General features: G+C 42.9%; 1 protein-coding gene across 1 annotated transcript in view; it reads right to left on the bottom strand.

Annotated features, from left to right (window-relative positions):
* Nucleotides 1-2,390, bottom strand: part of FAM13C (family with sequence similarity 13 member C) — a 108,599-nt gene extending 106,209 nt beyond the window's left edge. Inside the window, exon 1 of the mRNA XM_062580464.1 lies at nucleotides 2,361-2,390. Within this exon, the coding sequence (XP_062436448.1) occupies nucleotides 2,361-2,390 (30 nt within the window). The remainder of the gene's footprint in view (nucleotides 1-2,360) is intronic.
* Between the last annotated feature and the right edge of the window lie 9,927 nt (nucleotides 2,391-12,317).

Raw genomic sequence — 12,317 nt, forward strand, 5'->3', positions numbered from 1 at the left:
CTATTCAATCTATGAAGAAAGAAATGCAAGATTCATGGAGTCAGAACAAGAATTTAACCAGCAACCATGGACTTCCCTGGTAAGAAAAGCTTCTTGGGTTCTAATCTTTACTCCCCCGGTTATTTTTGATGTTCTTACCCCAATAACTGATGTAAAAATATACGAAAGAAAACATGAATAATTTGCCCTCAGAAGCTGTTTATCATTTCACCAGATGGAAAAGCTGACCAGGACTGAAAGCCTACACAATACACAGCTTAGTGTTTACCAACTAATGTACTAGGAAGAGTCTCTTTTCTGTGCCCTGCTTCAGCAAATTAAATGAAGTGAAATATACTACAGGCATTTTATCACTGTCAAATATATCCACTCTGTTATTGTGACATTTCTAAACAGTTTTATCTACTGAAAGGACTATTTATAATATAAAAATGCTTAAAGAATATTACTGCTAGAATAGCTAGCAGTTTAAGCTTTTTATTGCTTATTTTGAAATCATTTTTTGTTAGCTTTAATGTTCTCAAATGCCAATCAGAAGTCTAGATTACAAATTCCAGAACTCAGTCATCTGAGGTCTTGTTTGCTAAAATCCAAAACCATATGGCATTCAGTCAGCATTGCTGCAGGCTGACACAGGAGCATACAGCTCATTCTTAATGACAATTAACTAAACTATTCGCTGTTGTTTACACACTAAGTTGTGTATAACTTTGGAAAGTAATTTGCATATAGAGAATGACCTAATAATACAGCTTAAAATGCAGTGGAGAGGAACATAAAAGGCCAGAAACAAAAGCAGTAGATTTTGACAACTCACAATGCCCTAAGCAGGACCTTTTCCTAAGCTGGCTGATGAGAAGAGTGGCATGGCACTGCAGCAGCCATTCTGAGCCCCCATAAGCCTACAATTTCTATATTACAATCCATGTGACCATGAGGCACAAATTTAATCTAAAACCCCGAAAAGCCTGTGTTAACTTTTGCCAGCATCGTACCAGCCTCCCTGGTAATCTAACCTTCTGCTTGGAAAACAGATTAACACGCAAAAAAGAGAACAAGCATCACCTCAGCTTCCAAAATCTGCCAGGTCAGGACACTCAAACACTAGCTATCCTTTTCCTTTCCATTCACTCTAAGCAATGCAAATTTAACCTTTGCTTTTGGGCAAGCAAATCAAAAATTGCAACTTTGTGAAAATCTCAGCTGGCAGAGAGCTGTGTTCCCAGCACATAAGCTGATACCTTCTCAACACAACCATGCATCATAACTTCAAATAGATCTGTCCCATATCTGCTGACTGCCATAGAAGCAATCACATCATCCCTAAATACCTACTAACTGAACAGCAAAGAAGCTGTCAGCCACAGTCAGATATCTGAAGAAAAAGCATAGTATGTTGGTGGTAGCAGCCAAAGAAATGAAGGGAAAAAAAGTTTGCTCTGAGCACGCGTCTTTAGTATACTTTTCTGTCCACCGACCTCTGAATTCTCCTGAAAAATTAAATATAAGAATCAACTATTGTCACCCGTACCTAAGGGGGAGAATGGTCTCAGTCACCTACTCTCCTTCCCTCCTCTTCCATCTCCCCATACTTTGCCTAGAAATAGGAGAAATTATCCACTACAATAGATTTTGTCCTAGTTTTTCTACAAGTCATACTATGTTCAGAGACATGTAGAAGACACATCTATACAAAGTCATGTTTTACACAAAACAATGAAAGCAGAAGTCAAAAACTAAATTATTCAGATTTACAGGCTTATACCAGTTCCACATTAGGAAAATTTAAACAGTATCTGCATTTCATTTTAAAGGGAGATTTTAAGTTTTTATACTGTTCTCCCAAAACATCCTAAAATGAGCCTTTTCTCCTATATTTTTACTGCTACGTTTTCAGAAGGAAAAAAAGAAAGATTTTCCTACAGATTTTTAGCTAAAGCACTATAGAAAAAGCTTTTTTTCAGCTCATAAAACATATACCTTCAGTAATACCACAAGCTACAACTTGACTTGGCTGCGTTCAGTTTTGTAACCATGGTGAACACACACAGATACACAGAGAGAACCTTATTATAAACATATAAGCAAGCTTAGAACACGATGTTAATACTAAAGCGTTAATAATTACTTGAAAGAAACCAATATCAACATGGAAAAAATTATTTTAGTGTATTTTTGCTCTATAAGCTGACAAGTGTTGAAAAATTCTCTAGTTTTATAATACCTATGATATCTTACTCCAAATGCCTTCCCTTTTCCCCTTCAAATATAACAGTTGAGTTAGGGGAAGAAATAAATCTATCTCAAAAAGAAGAAAGGACACACGAGAGACTTAATAAACCAGATTTAAGTCCACTTACACAAATTGAAAGGGAGGCACTCACTCCCATACTAGGCTGCAGGAGAATATCAGTATTTCAGCTGTGCTGCCCAGAAGATACAGTCATCTTTCTTCTCATTACAGCTTCATGCAGTCCAGTCAGAGTCAACTGCAGCCATGTGGGCTGCTACTCTGCAATTAACTTATCATAGTATAACTGCTAAGTAACCTCTTAATCAGCAGTTTCACTCCAGATTCTGTGGAAGGTAGAAATTAACTGCTAGTAGAAGTGGATTCTTTGTACTGAATACTTGCCTTCCGAGTCACACTACAAAAACTCACAGACGAGTTACCATCAAAAGATGTTTCCATGGTACCTAACACACACAGTGGCACAGCCTCCTGTAAGTTCACAGACCAGGTGTTTGATATTTAATTTTGATTTTTTTTAAAAAATGTAGGTTGGCAAATAATCAGTTTACCTGCTGTTCATTCTGTTTACTGCAACAAGTAAATATTTTGAGGTTGTCCACAGTGTATGTATATTATAGCTACACATTTATATAACAGCTAAACAATCATTTTGATAGATATATGAGCAAAGATCCATGAAGCCTTTGAAACATGGGGACGCAGATGCTGTTAAGCCTAGCATCTCCTCTGAAGTAAGCTACAACAAAACAGACAACGTTGTAGTTAAATGCAATTAGAAGAGATTCTTAACACAAATATATTAGATTTTTCTAATATGGTATATATCAAAATAACAAAACACAAGAGCCAAGTAAGACCCCACTGGTGAGGTATTGGAAAGGTAGCCGTTACTCTCTCAACACACTAGGCTGTTGCTTTACAACGCTCACAGAGATGATTCCCTCAGTAGGAATAATATTTGAAAAATCCTGGCGATTTTTAGCCAATTTACCTCCCTGCAAGAGGCTGTGATAAGGTTTGGAAATGCTGTGATTACAGGTTTTCTTGCCTACCTGGGGTGAGAAGAGAATATACACAGATGAGGGTCTTTCTTTTACATTAAAGCATCCTAACATCCCCTTACCTCTACCCTCATTTGCAGGAAGGACACGGTTAAACCCTAGAGAGTAGGGTTCAAGTCTTGATAAAAATTCCTCACTGCCATCTCCCAGTGCTCCAAATCTGGGGTTTCCAGCCCTCTCTTTACCCCACTATGCAGCAGAAGAGGATTGTTGATTAAGGAGGTCTGAGAGGCATTTAATCCCTTTTCTGTGGGGCACACACCATTCCTGCAGGACAGCTAGCTTTCCTCAAGTCCATCTGGGCCAGTGGCATTATCCTGGATTTAGGCAGTGACTTCCAGCACCAGCACAGGAGAGATGGGGAGGCACCACAGCGCAACACAAGGACAGGCCAGGAGACAACCAAAATTAGAGCCTCACGCTCAGTGGCGGCGAGCTGAGTTGCTTCTAGCAATGTTTGCTAGATTTACTACTATTCAAAGCATCTCAGTATTTTCTATTAGGACATTAAAGTCACGCAAAGGTTTTACCCTAGTATGACCACAATATTAACCAGCACCACTGGGAACAAGTAAACAGCCACTCTGCAGAAACATCAGGGCTGTGTACTGCGATCCAGAGGAAAGAGTCAAAGGAGAGTAGCTTCCCCACTTCCCGGTCTGTCAGGCCCTCTAAGGCCCCCGGGACAGGAGGAGAGGCCCCTCCAGCACAGCACTTGCCATCACCTTTCCTCCCTCCAGCTCAAGGGGACCTGGCTCACATGAAGCACTCTCCAGGTGGGCCGAAATTAAATGCTGGAATTAACACACTTTAGCACTTGAGCTTTCCTTCAGTGCCAAAAAAAGCAGGCCCTAGCCATTAATGTGCCCACGTGACCAAGGAGAACATGGGCTCCTTTTCTAGGGATTTGCTAAGGAAAGAGTTCCTAAAACAGCTGCAGGACAACGCAGTGCTGGAGCAACAGCTACATGCAGACTAAGAGGCCCACCAGGCTGTATATTACTGGGGAGAGGGAAGGCTCAGCGTCAAGCTGGCTTTCCTCAGCCTGGCCCTACCACCGCCTCACAGGTAGCCCCGTGAGGCTATGTGGCTCTCACTCAGCTCCCTTCTGTGCCTGGCACCCCACCCTGGGCTGCTCCCCACCAACACTGCCCGCAGCCTCTCGCCCCGGCTAGCCTGCAGCTGCACAACCTGCTCTCCCCACCACGCGCCTAGTTGCCCCCAGGCTGAGCTGGGGGCCACAGACCCCCTTCTCCAGCCACCCAGCCTCACCTCAGGACAGAGAGACAAGAGACCACATGGCTACCTGCTAGCTTCCCTGCAGCAGCCCTTCCTCTGGCCAGGAGCAGCCTCAGCCTGGTCAATGCAAACAAGCTCCACCTGGGCCTAGCCACCACAGCTGTGGCTAGTTGTGGGGCCAGAGCCCTACCCCCTCAAGGACTGCCACATTCCTGAACTAACCCCTGATTACCCAGGCATACATGTGCGCCTTGGGGCATGCTGTTCTCCTTCTAGCTCCTACATGCAGGGGTTTGTCATAACTTTGCATTCTTGCTAGCACAGCAGTGTGGTCCAAGTACCTCAGATTACTAATCCCAAAGTTGGACTGAACCCCAAAGTGCCTCTGGAACAGCAGCAGCTGTCCTCAGTGCTCTCCATCTGCACCCTGTGGCCTGGACACAGAGAGAGAAGAACCAGTGCTGCTGGTAAAGAGCCCGGACTGCTGGTTAACTTGCACCCTGTAAACACACAGCCAGCTGCGCAGGTTCACAGCTAGCCAGTTCAAAGCTATGTTTGAGTTTTCAGTGTAAGAGGCTCTCAGGGCGGCTCACAGTACCTCTCATACAGACCTAGAGCTTTTCCTGTAACACAGCAGCTCTGCCACTTCCTCATGTACTTGTCAGCTGGCAAATGAGTATCTGATTTGCACAGATGGACAAATTTACTGTTTGGCTGCAGACATCTCCATCCTTCTCTGCTGGGGATCTCTGGTACATTGTTTGCCTTTCAAGTAGGATGACAGTGCTCTGGCACTCATGCGTGCCTTGCAGCAGGGCAGTCTGTCATCAGGGTTTCTGCTGGGTCACCCAAGTCCTTGGCTGTGAGGGGACAAAGGCTGGCAGGCTCTGCTGAAGCTGACATTGCCAAGTCACCCTGAAACTGAGCAGCCACGCAAGACAACCGCCAGTGGAGGGGCACTTTTCTCCTGCCTCTAAAGGAGTCCTAGATCCTCCTTCCCTCCATTCTCCACAATACATGGTGTTTATCCTGAAGCTGTCAGCCAAAGAGGATATTGTGTGCTGCTAGGATTGTATTGCCACTCCTTGAGCAGGACAGTGCTAGTGATCACAAAATGGTGAGACTGGAGAAACTGTAAATCTGCGACCAGCAATAGCAAGAGTTTTCACTTACCTACACGCAGACTGGATCTATGCCCTGTCCAGATGAGGTAAGTCCTCCATTGGATGCAAGAACCGACTGGTTCTGAGAACGAAGAGTTTCTGCACCCACCATACATAACGCCAGGCTCATTTTGGTCTTGAGGGCTGAAAAGGACCCAGGTTCTAGGAGTGCTGCTCTGTAGCCACGAACACAATGTAATTAGGTTTAACAGTGTAGCATCAAAGTGCAGGCTGAATAAATCCAGCACACAGATGTTCATACTCAAGAGAACAATGTAAATATGCAGTGAAAGCTAAAAATCCAACAAAATGCATTGGTCCTCCCATAGCCCATGATTTGAGTGCATTTCTCTGTCATAGCAGTACGGTTGTGCAGTTCTCACATGTGAGAAGATACATAGGGCATTTTGGCATGTGACATTCTATCTCTGCTGCATTCAAATCCTCTGCCTCCCCACTCTCCGGCAGCAAGACATAGTGCTTTCCTACTTCATGCCCTTACATACTTTATTGCTGCATTTTCAAGGCATCTACAAGCACAGCAGCTTTGCCACCTTTGCTGGGTCCCTTTGGGACAGACAAAAGTACACTGCATTCAGAGCCACCAGCATCCTGCTGACTGTGCCAGTAGGCTGGCGATACTTCACACTCTGCAGTGATAATATATCACAAAAGGCCTGTGCAATAAAAAAAAACTGTCTCAACCTCTTCACATCTCTCCACCTCCAGAACGTTCCACCCCCTATCTTAGGAGATTTCACAGGCATCATCCTTTTCAGACATGTCACTCTCCCCTGCTTCAGCTAAACATGCTAACTGTAAGCAAATACCTTTTAAACCTTGTTTGAACACCAAGTACAATTTTCTTCTATTAGATCATCACAGCAGTAACAGTGCAAAGATGACAGCAACTACAAAGTGTTGTGGTTCATTAGCTGCTCAATCTCTATTGCTCCTGTAATTGCAATTATTGAGAATTCGTTTTCAAGACCTGCCTGTTGTCTGCAAAAATAAAATTCAAAGAGGCTGATTTAAAATGAAAAGACATTTCTGTTCCCCCCAAAAGCCTACAACAGCTAGAGGGCACACAAGGCTTGCTGCAGACATAATACTGCAAACTTCAGTTCAGAGGGAGTAAGGAGACCTAAGCCCTTGACAGAATTTCCTTTTGCACAAAGTAACACATTTTAGAGGGGTGATTTTTCCTTGCTTTGCTGCTGTACAAAGGGCAGAAGCCCACAAGAAGCACTAATTAAACATATAACTGCATATACCAAGTAACCAAGTAAACCCTTGCTGCTCAATCTTTACAATCACTGGATCAAAGGCAATGTCAGCAGGATTTCAGCTGTATGATGTGTGGTACTTTGGGCAGCCACCTTGACTTCAAGGAGCATGTCTAAATTAAAAACAAAATTTTTCATCTCCTAATATGCTGCTGTACAGGGATAAGCCTGTGAGAAAAAACAGTGCCCTGACCTGGGTGGTTTGAGGAGACTGTGGGATTATCAGGGGCTGCTTTTGAGGCTTCCTGCCTTGAAAAGGAAGACAGAGGGAGAATAAGCATGAAAGGAGAATAGTTGAGTTGTCTTACTTAGCAAACAAGTGGTTTTACAAAAGCATTAGAAATGCCAAGATCACTGCAGGGAGAGGGGGGCACAGGTAGCTGTGGCAAATCCGCCATCAATAGCAGTAAAAAAACAACAGTAGCAATAAAAATAATTACCCCAGGCTTTAAGGTTTATTTTAGCGTTTTCCTTCAAAAACGCAAGCAGTTTGTTCTGCTAATCCAGCAATCTGTGCCTCAGCTTCACGAGTCTCAAAGCACCCAGCCAAATAGGAAAGAAAGCCCTTTCTAGGGGTGAGAGCAGCAGCAGCCAGAGCGCGTGCCCTGCGGGGAGGCCGCGGCGGGGATGCAGCACGGCAGCCCTGCAGTGCCGCTTCCCCTGCAATGGCCCAGATCCAGCTGGACAGACCGCTGTGGTTCTGGATTAGAAGCAAGCACTGGGGAAAGCAGCGGGCCGCCGCAGGGCATTGCTGATCTCAAGACGAATGGCTTGCAAACTGCAGGCTTTGCGCACTGGAAGCTCAGGATCAGAGTAGAAGCACAGGGTTCAAAAATAAAAACATAAAGCTTGACTTGAAGCAAAGAAATTCCATCCAACTGTAACTGTAAGCTAGCCCTTCCAAGACATGATCTTTATTATCTAGTGACAACTTCAGCATCAGCTTTTCATGGATACATAGGCATAAAATGCCTGTTAAAAAACAATACTACCTATTTTCTCATTTCAAGCATTGTCCACCTATAAATGTTGCATTTCAGCCACACTGCTTGTTCTTTGGTACATGAAATTATCTTAAAATACTATTTGTGATGCCCTGAAATTATAATTTATATTTTGATGCCTTGATGTATTTAGTGTGTGAGTCCTTTTTTTAAGTGTATAATAGCAGAGAAGAAAAATCCTTTCAATGTGTCAGGTCAGAGAATCCCATAAACACAAATTAATCAGCTTTCAGCTTATGAAAACATCACAAGATCTATCCCATCTATAGTAAACACACCAGACTCTCTGTGATTGCTCTGCAGGAGATGCTAAATTATGCTGTTGATACATGAAGATTATGAACTGAGCGTGTTGTACCCAAAACACCGGACGTGACAAGTTCATGTAATCAACCCTGAGGCCATTTCAGCCACTTTAAAAAATCTTCTCTTTCTTTATTTCAAAACAAATGCCAGGTTGGAAGAGGAGAACACTGTAAGGCAGCACCCCACCAGAACTCACAGCCTGCCATCAGGCCGATCCGCACGTGCAGACAGGCCCACCGGTCAGCACTCCTCCGCTCCAAGACCCAGGGTGGACGGTCTCTCTTGGCCAGCCAAAGCAGGGGCCTGGAGACAGCCCCGGGCAGGAAGTGCTGGACACCTTGTGTTGGAGCTGAGGCAGGTAAAGAGGACACAGTGCGACCAGAGAGTGTAAGAAGCTGAAGTTGCAGTCAGGGATATAGGAATTGAACACACTGTTCTGCTGCACTCAGAACTATTTTGAAAAGCACAGCTCGTTTTGGGTGGGAAGCTCAGAGAAAAGTCACTGGCATAAGAATGTATACTATTGCTCTGACTTTGCAATTAAAGGAAGGAATTCATATGGCTTTAAAAAAAGGGGGGGGCAAAAAACACCCTGACAAGCATGTGGAACCCATGCCAAGTGAGTGTGTGCTCACTTCGAGCTTATACTTCAGAGCTGACAACTTCAAAAACAAAGAGTGGAAACACTGAAAGGCTCAAATGATTTGTTTGAACAGAGGGAAAAGAGAGAAAAAAATGTAAGTCTACCTCTTGGCTCTAAATGCTCAAAACTGGCCAGTTCAGGAATGTATTTTTTTCTTTCTGTGATCTTTTGGGCATAGCATGATCATATGCTAAATGCATTATGATGCAACATCGCACCATCTCAAGACTTCAAAATTTTTGTGCGTCTTCTCCCAGTAAAAGTACCCCTGAATTATGAGGAAAAACATTCAGGGCTAGATTCAAACAGATGCATCAGACAAATCTGTCTTCCTGGCTTTCAAAGCAAATTTTTCTTGTGACTCTGGACACCAATCACTTTTATATTTTATTCCAGTCAATCATGAACCACTTTAAACTGAAACCTGAGTAAATTCTGAACAATCACACCTTTTACACATAAGTATTTGGAGCTGGTGGAGGAACTATAGTGAGTCTCTCAAACAAAAGGAAAAACTGGAAACAAGCTACAACCAAGTGAGAAATACAAATGGGGGGAAAATGGCATCTGGAATTAGGTAATCACTTGCAAGAAATGAAACACCAAAAAAATGCATTTCTATTTTAATCTCTACCATATCAGTAAGACGTTTTCCTGCATCTTTGCTGTTAAAAAGGCATAGCACAGCCTTAAAGATTGGTTGCAACATATCTTCAACACAACATCCTGACTACCAACTACACCTACTCACCAGATTATCAGAAAGAAAGAGTCTGGCCATGTCAAGAAAGCAGCTCTCCCTTGCTCCTACACGCACTGCTTTTCGCTGTGCTTATGGAGAGTACATAGGCCACAACCCTTCTTCCCAGTCAGGCTCTTGTCAGCAGCCAGCAACATCCCCTCTACCGTTGCTTTATTTCTGACTGCTGCTGATCAGGTAGTCTCCTCAGCACGCGACTGCCCGGGGAGAGATGAGTATGTCTACACAGCCAGGACTAGGCAAGCACAAGTGAACTCTGCCTCCCTTCCCCGTCACCCAGGCATGAGCCAGTGAAGGCTCAAGTACGTTAATTCAGTGCTGTGCCTGAGCAAACACATCCTGAGTCACAGCAAGGCTGTTTGTTACCGCACAACATTAACCTACCCGGCAAGCTTGGAGTTGCTTCCCTGTATCTGTATCCATCTCTGGCAATAGATGTGTCGGTGTCCTATGCGGCTCCTAAGCAGACACTGCCTATTTCCAGGCAGCTGCATTACAGGCATGTGGAGAACTGTCCAATGAAACAGTGGAGTATCTGAGGAGGGCTTGCTTGTTCTTTTTAACCCAGCACATATCTTCTTTTAAAGGCTTTAGAAAAGTCGCAAAAGGTAATCTTTAAATGCATGCTTCCTTAGTAACTTTGCAGAACTACAATTAACTGGTAAGTGAGAAATCTGTAACTGCAAATACTCTTTACAGTCAGCATTCAAAAAGTCAGCATTACTTTATTAGCTAAAGGCTACCTTGCCGCTGCTGCTCAAAAAACAGAGACAACAGCAGAAATTGCTGTAAGCTGAAAACTGTTGTAATACAGCAACTAAAGCCCCTTTCAGGCCTTAAAAGTTACTCAAAAGCCATTTCAATCTGTATCATAATGTTCAAAATGCAGGTGAATGAGACTGATAACTGATCTCTCCATTCAGGGCATTAATAGGGTGAAAGCGAATCCCAGAGTTTGACAAGATCCGAGAGCAGTAATACATCCAAATCTTTGGAGCTATAATTGCACCCATTAAAGGATCTATATGGCAAAGTTGAGCAGAGAGGCAATGTCTATTCTGCATCTTAGCTTGTCTTGGAGTGTATATAGTATTTCTTACTGGCAAAGAACCAGAGAGAAATACACTATGGGAAGAAAAATCATTCACCCTTCCCACAGTCTTATCCCTGCCAGAAAGGTAAATATTCAGTCCTTCTTGGTGCAGTTCACAAGGAAAATGGGAAGGAAAAGGACTACAGGGCTGAGAAACTGTATTTCTGACAGAAGAGAATTTACCCTTTTTTCCATGTAAAATTTCCTTGCCATTTGGCTTGGGTTGCATCATCTCTCTTTCTTCATTCTGAAAGAGACAGATCACAAAACCCCTCCATTTGCTTCTCTTAAGCAGTTATCTCTTCCAGTTCAAAGTGGGTGCTAGGTTACAGTGCTCAAGGAAGCTTAAATTTGCTTGGGAAATTCTTGACTGACTACAAAATGAGACAGAATACTCTATATTCTGGGCATGTACACTTCCAGAGGACTGTAACACATCTGAAGCATAAACTATCAGGATTACCTAACTAAACGAAACACTCTATTGAGCTTCATCTGAAGAGTCTGGAAGATTGATTTCACTTTCCCTTTGGCAGCTGTGGTAGAGAAGTTCAGCACTCAACAAAAAACAACTGTTTTGTTGTCTTCTAACAACAGGCTAGAAGTTAATATTTATATACATTGCAACTGCACTGGAATACACCAAATGACTCCAAAAACATTTGGCCTCTCCTGCAGATATTGTCTTATATGCTTAAGGGCATCTGGACTATCTATTATCAGATGGAACTGTTAAGGTGCTACAATGGTTAACAAAAATGACTGAAGTGATTGACTACCAGTTACTGAACATGCACTTAACTGTAATCAGACAATAATTAACTAAATATAGCCTTCAATTTGGCTGATCCTAGGTTTACTTCTTCAAGGAATAGAAAATTGAAAACTAAAAACCAAAACAAAACAAAATTTTCATAATCACGTGTTGTTTCCTATCAGCTTGTTTTCACTGGGGATTTGAACTGGTGGGCTAGTTTTAGCAGAAACTACTTTCCACTCCAAGTTTTTGCAACCCTCATTATCCTTACAGGAAGACAGACCTACACAAACCAACCCATAGGGTTCTTGTCTCAGTGCACTACTGTTGTTCCACCCACAAACTGGTCTCTGATTTGTGACAACTTCCCAGGGCTGAAGAGAAACTCAGCTTCCAACTTCATCTCTAGACTGCTCACAGTTACAAAATCTCTAGCTGGAGCAACTGTCTTGTACACTGCTATTTTGCCTAAATAATACAGTTAATCTATACAATATACAGTATTATCTCTTTGAAAAAAATCATTGAAAACCTGTAAAGAAACAACATATGGTTAGTCCTTGCCTGCTATATGCCCCTAGCTTGTGCAGCATCTTTGCAGGGGAAGAGAGAGAGATTAAAAATATAAAAATGCAGAAATAGAAACTCTGGCATCCTCTTGTGCCATGGTCATCCCCCCAGCCCATGTAAAAGTCAGGAAGAGAGGAGTTTTTAATCTGTATTTCTCAAATGGCGCAGCATTTCAATACCT

This window comes from Rhea pennata, chromosome 7, assembly GCF_028389875.1.
Source record: "Rhea pennata isolate bPtePen1 chromosome 7, bPtePen1.pri, whole genome shotgun sequence".
Classification (NCBI taxonomy): Eukaryota; Metazoa; Chordata; class Aves; order Rheiformes; family Rheidae; genus Rhea; species Rhea pennata.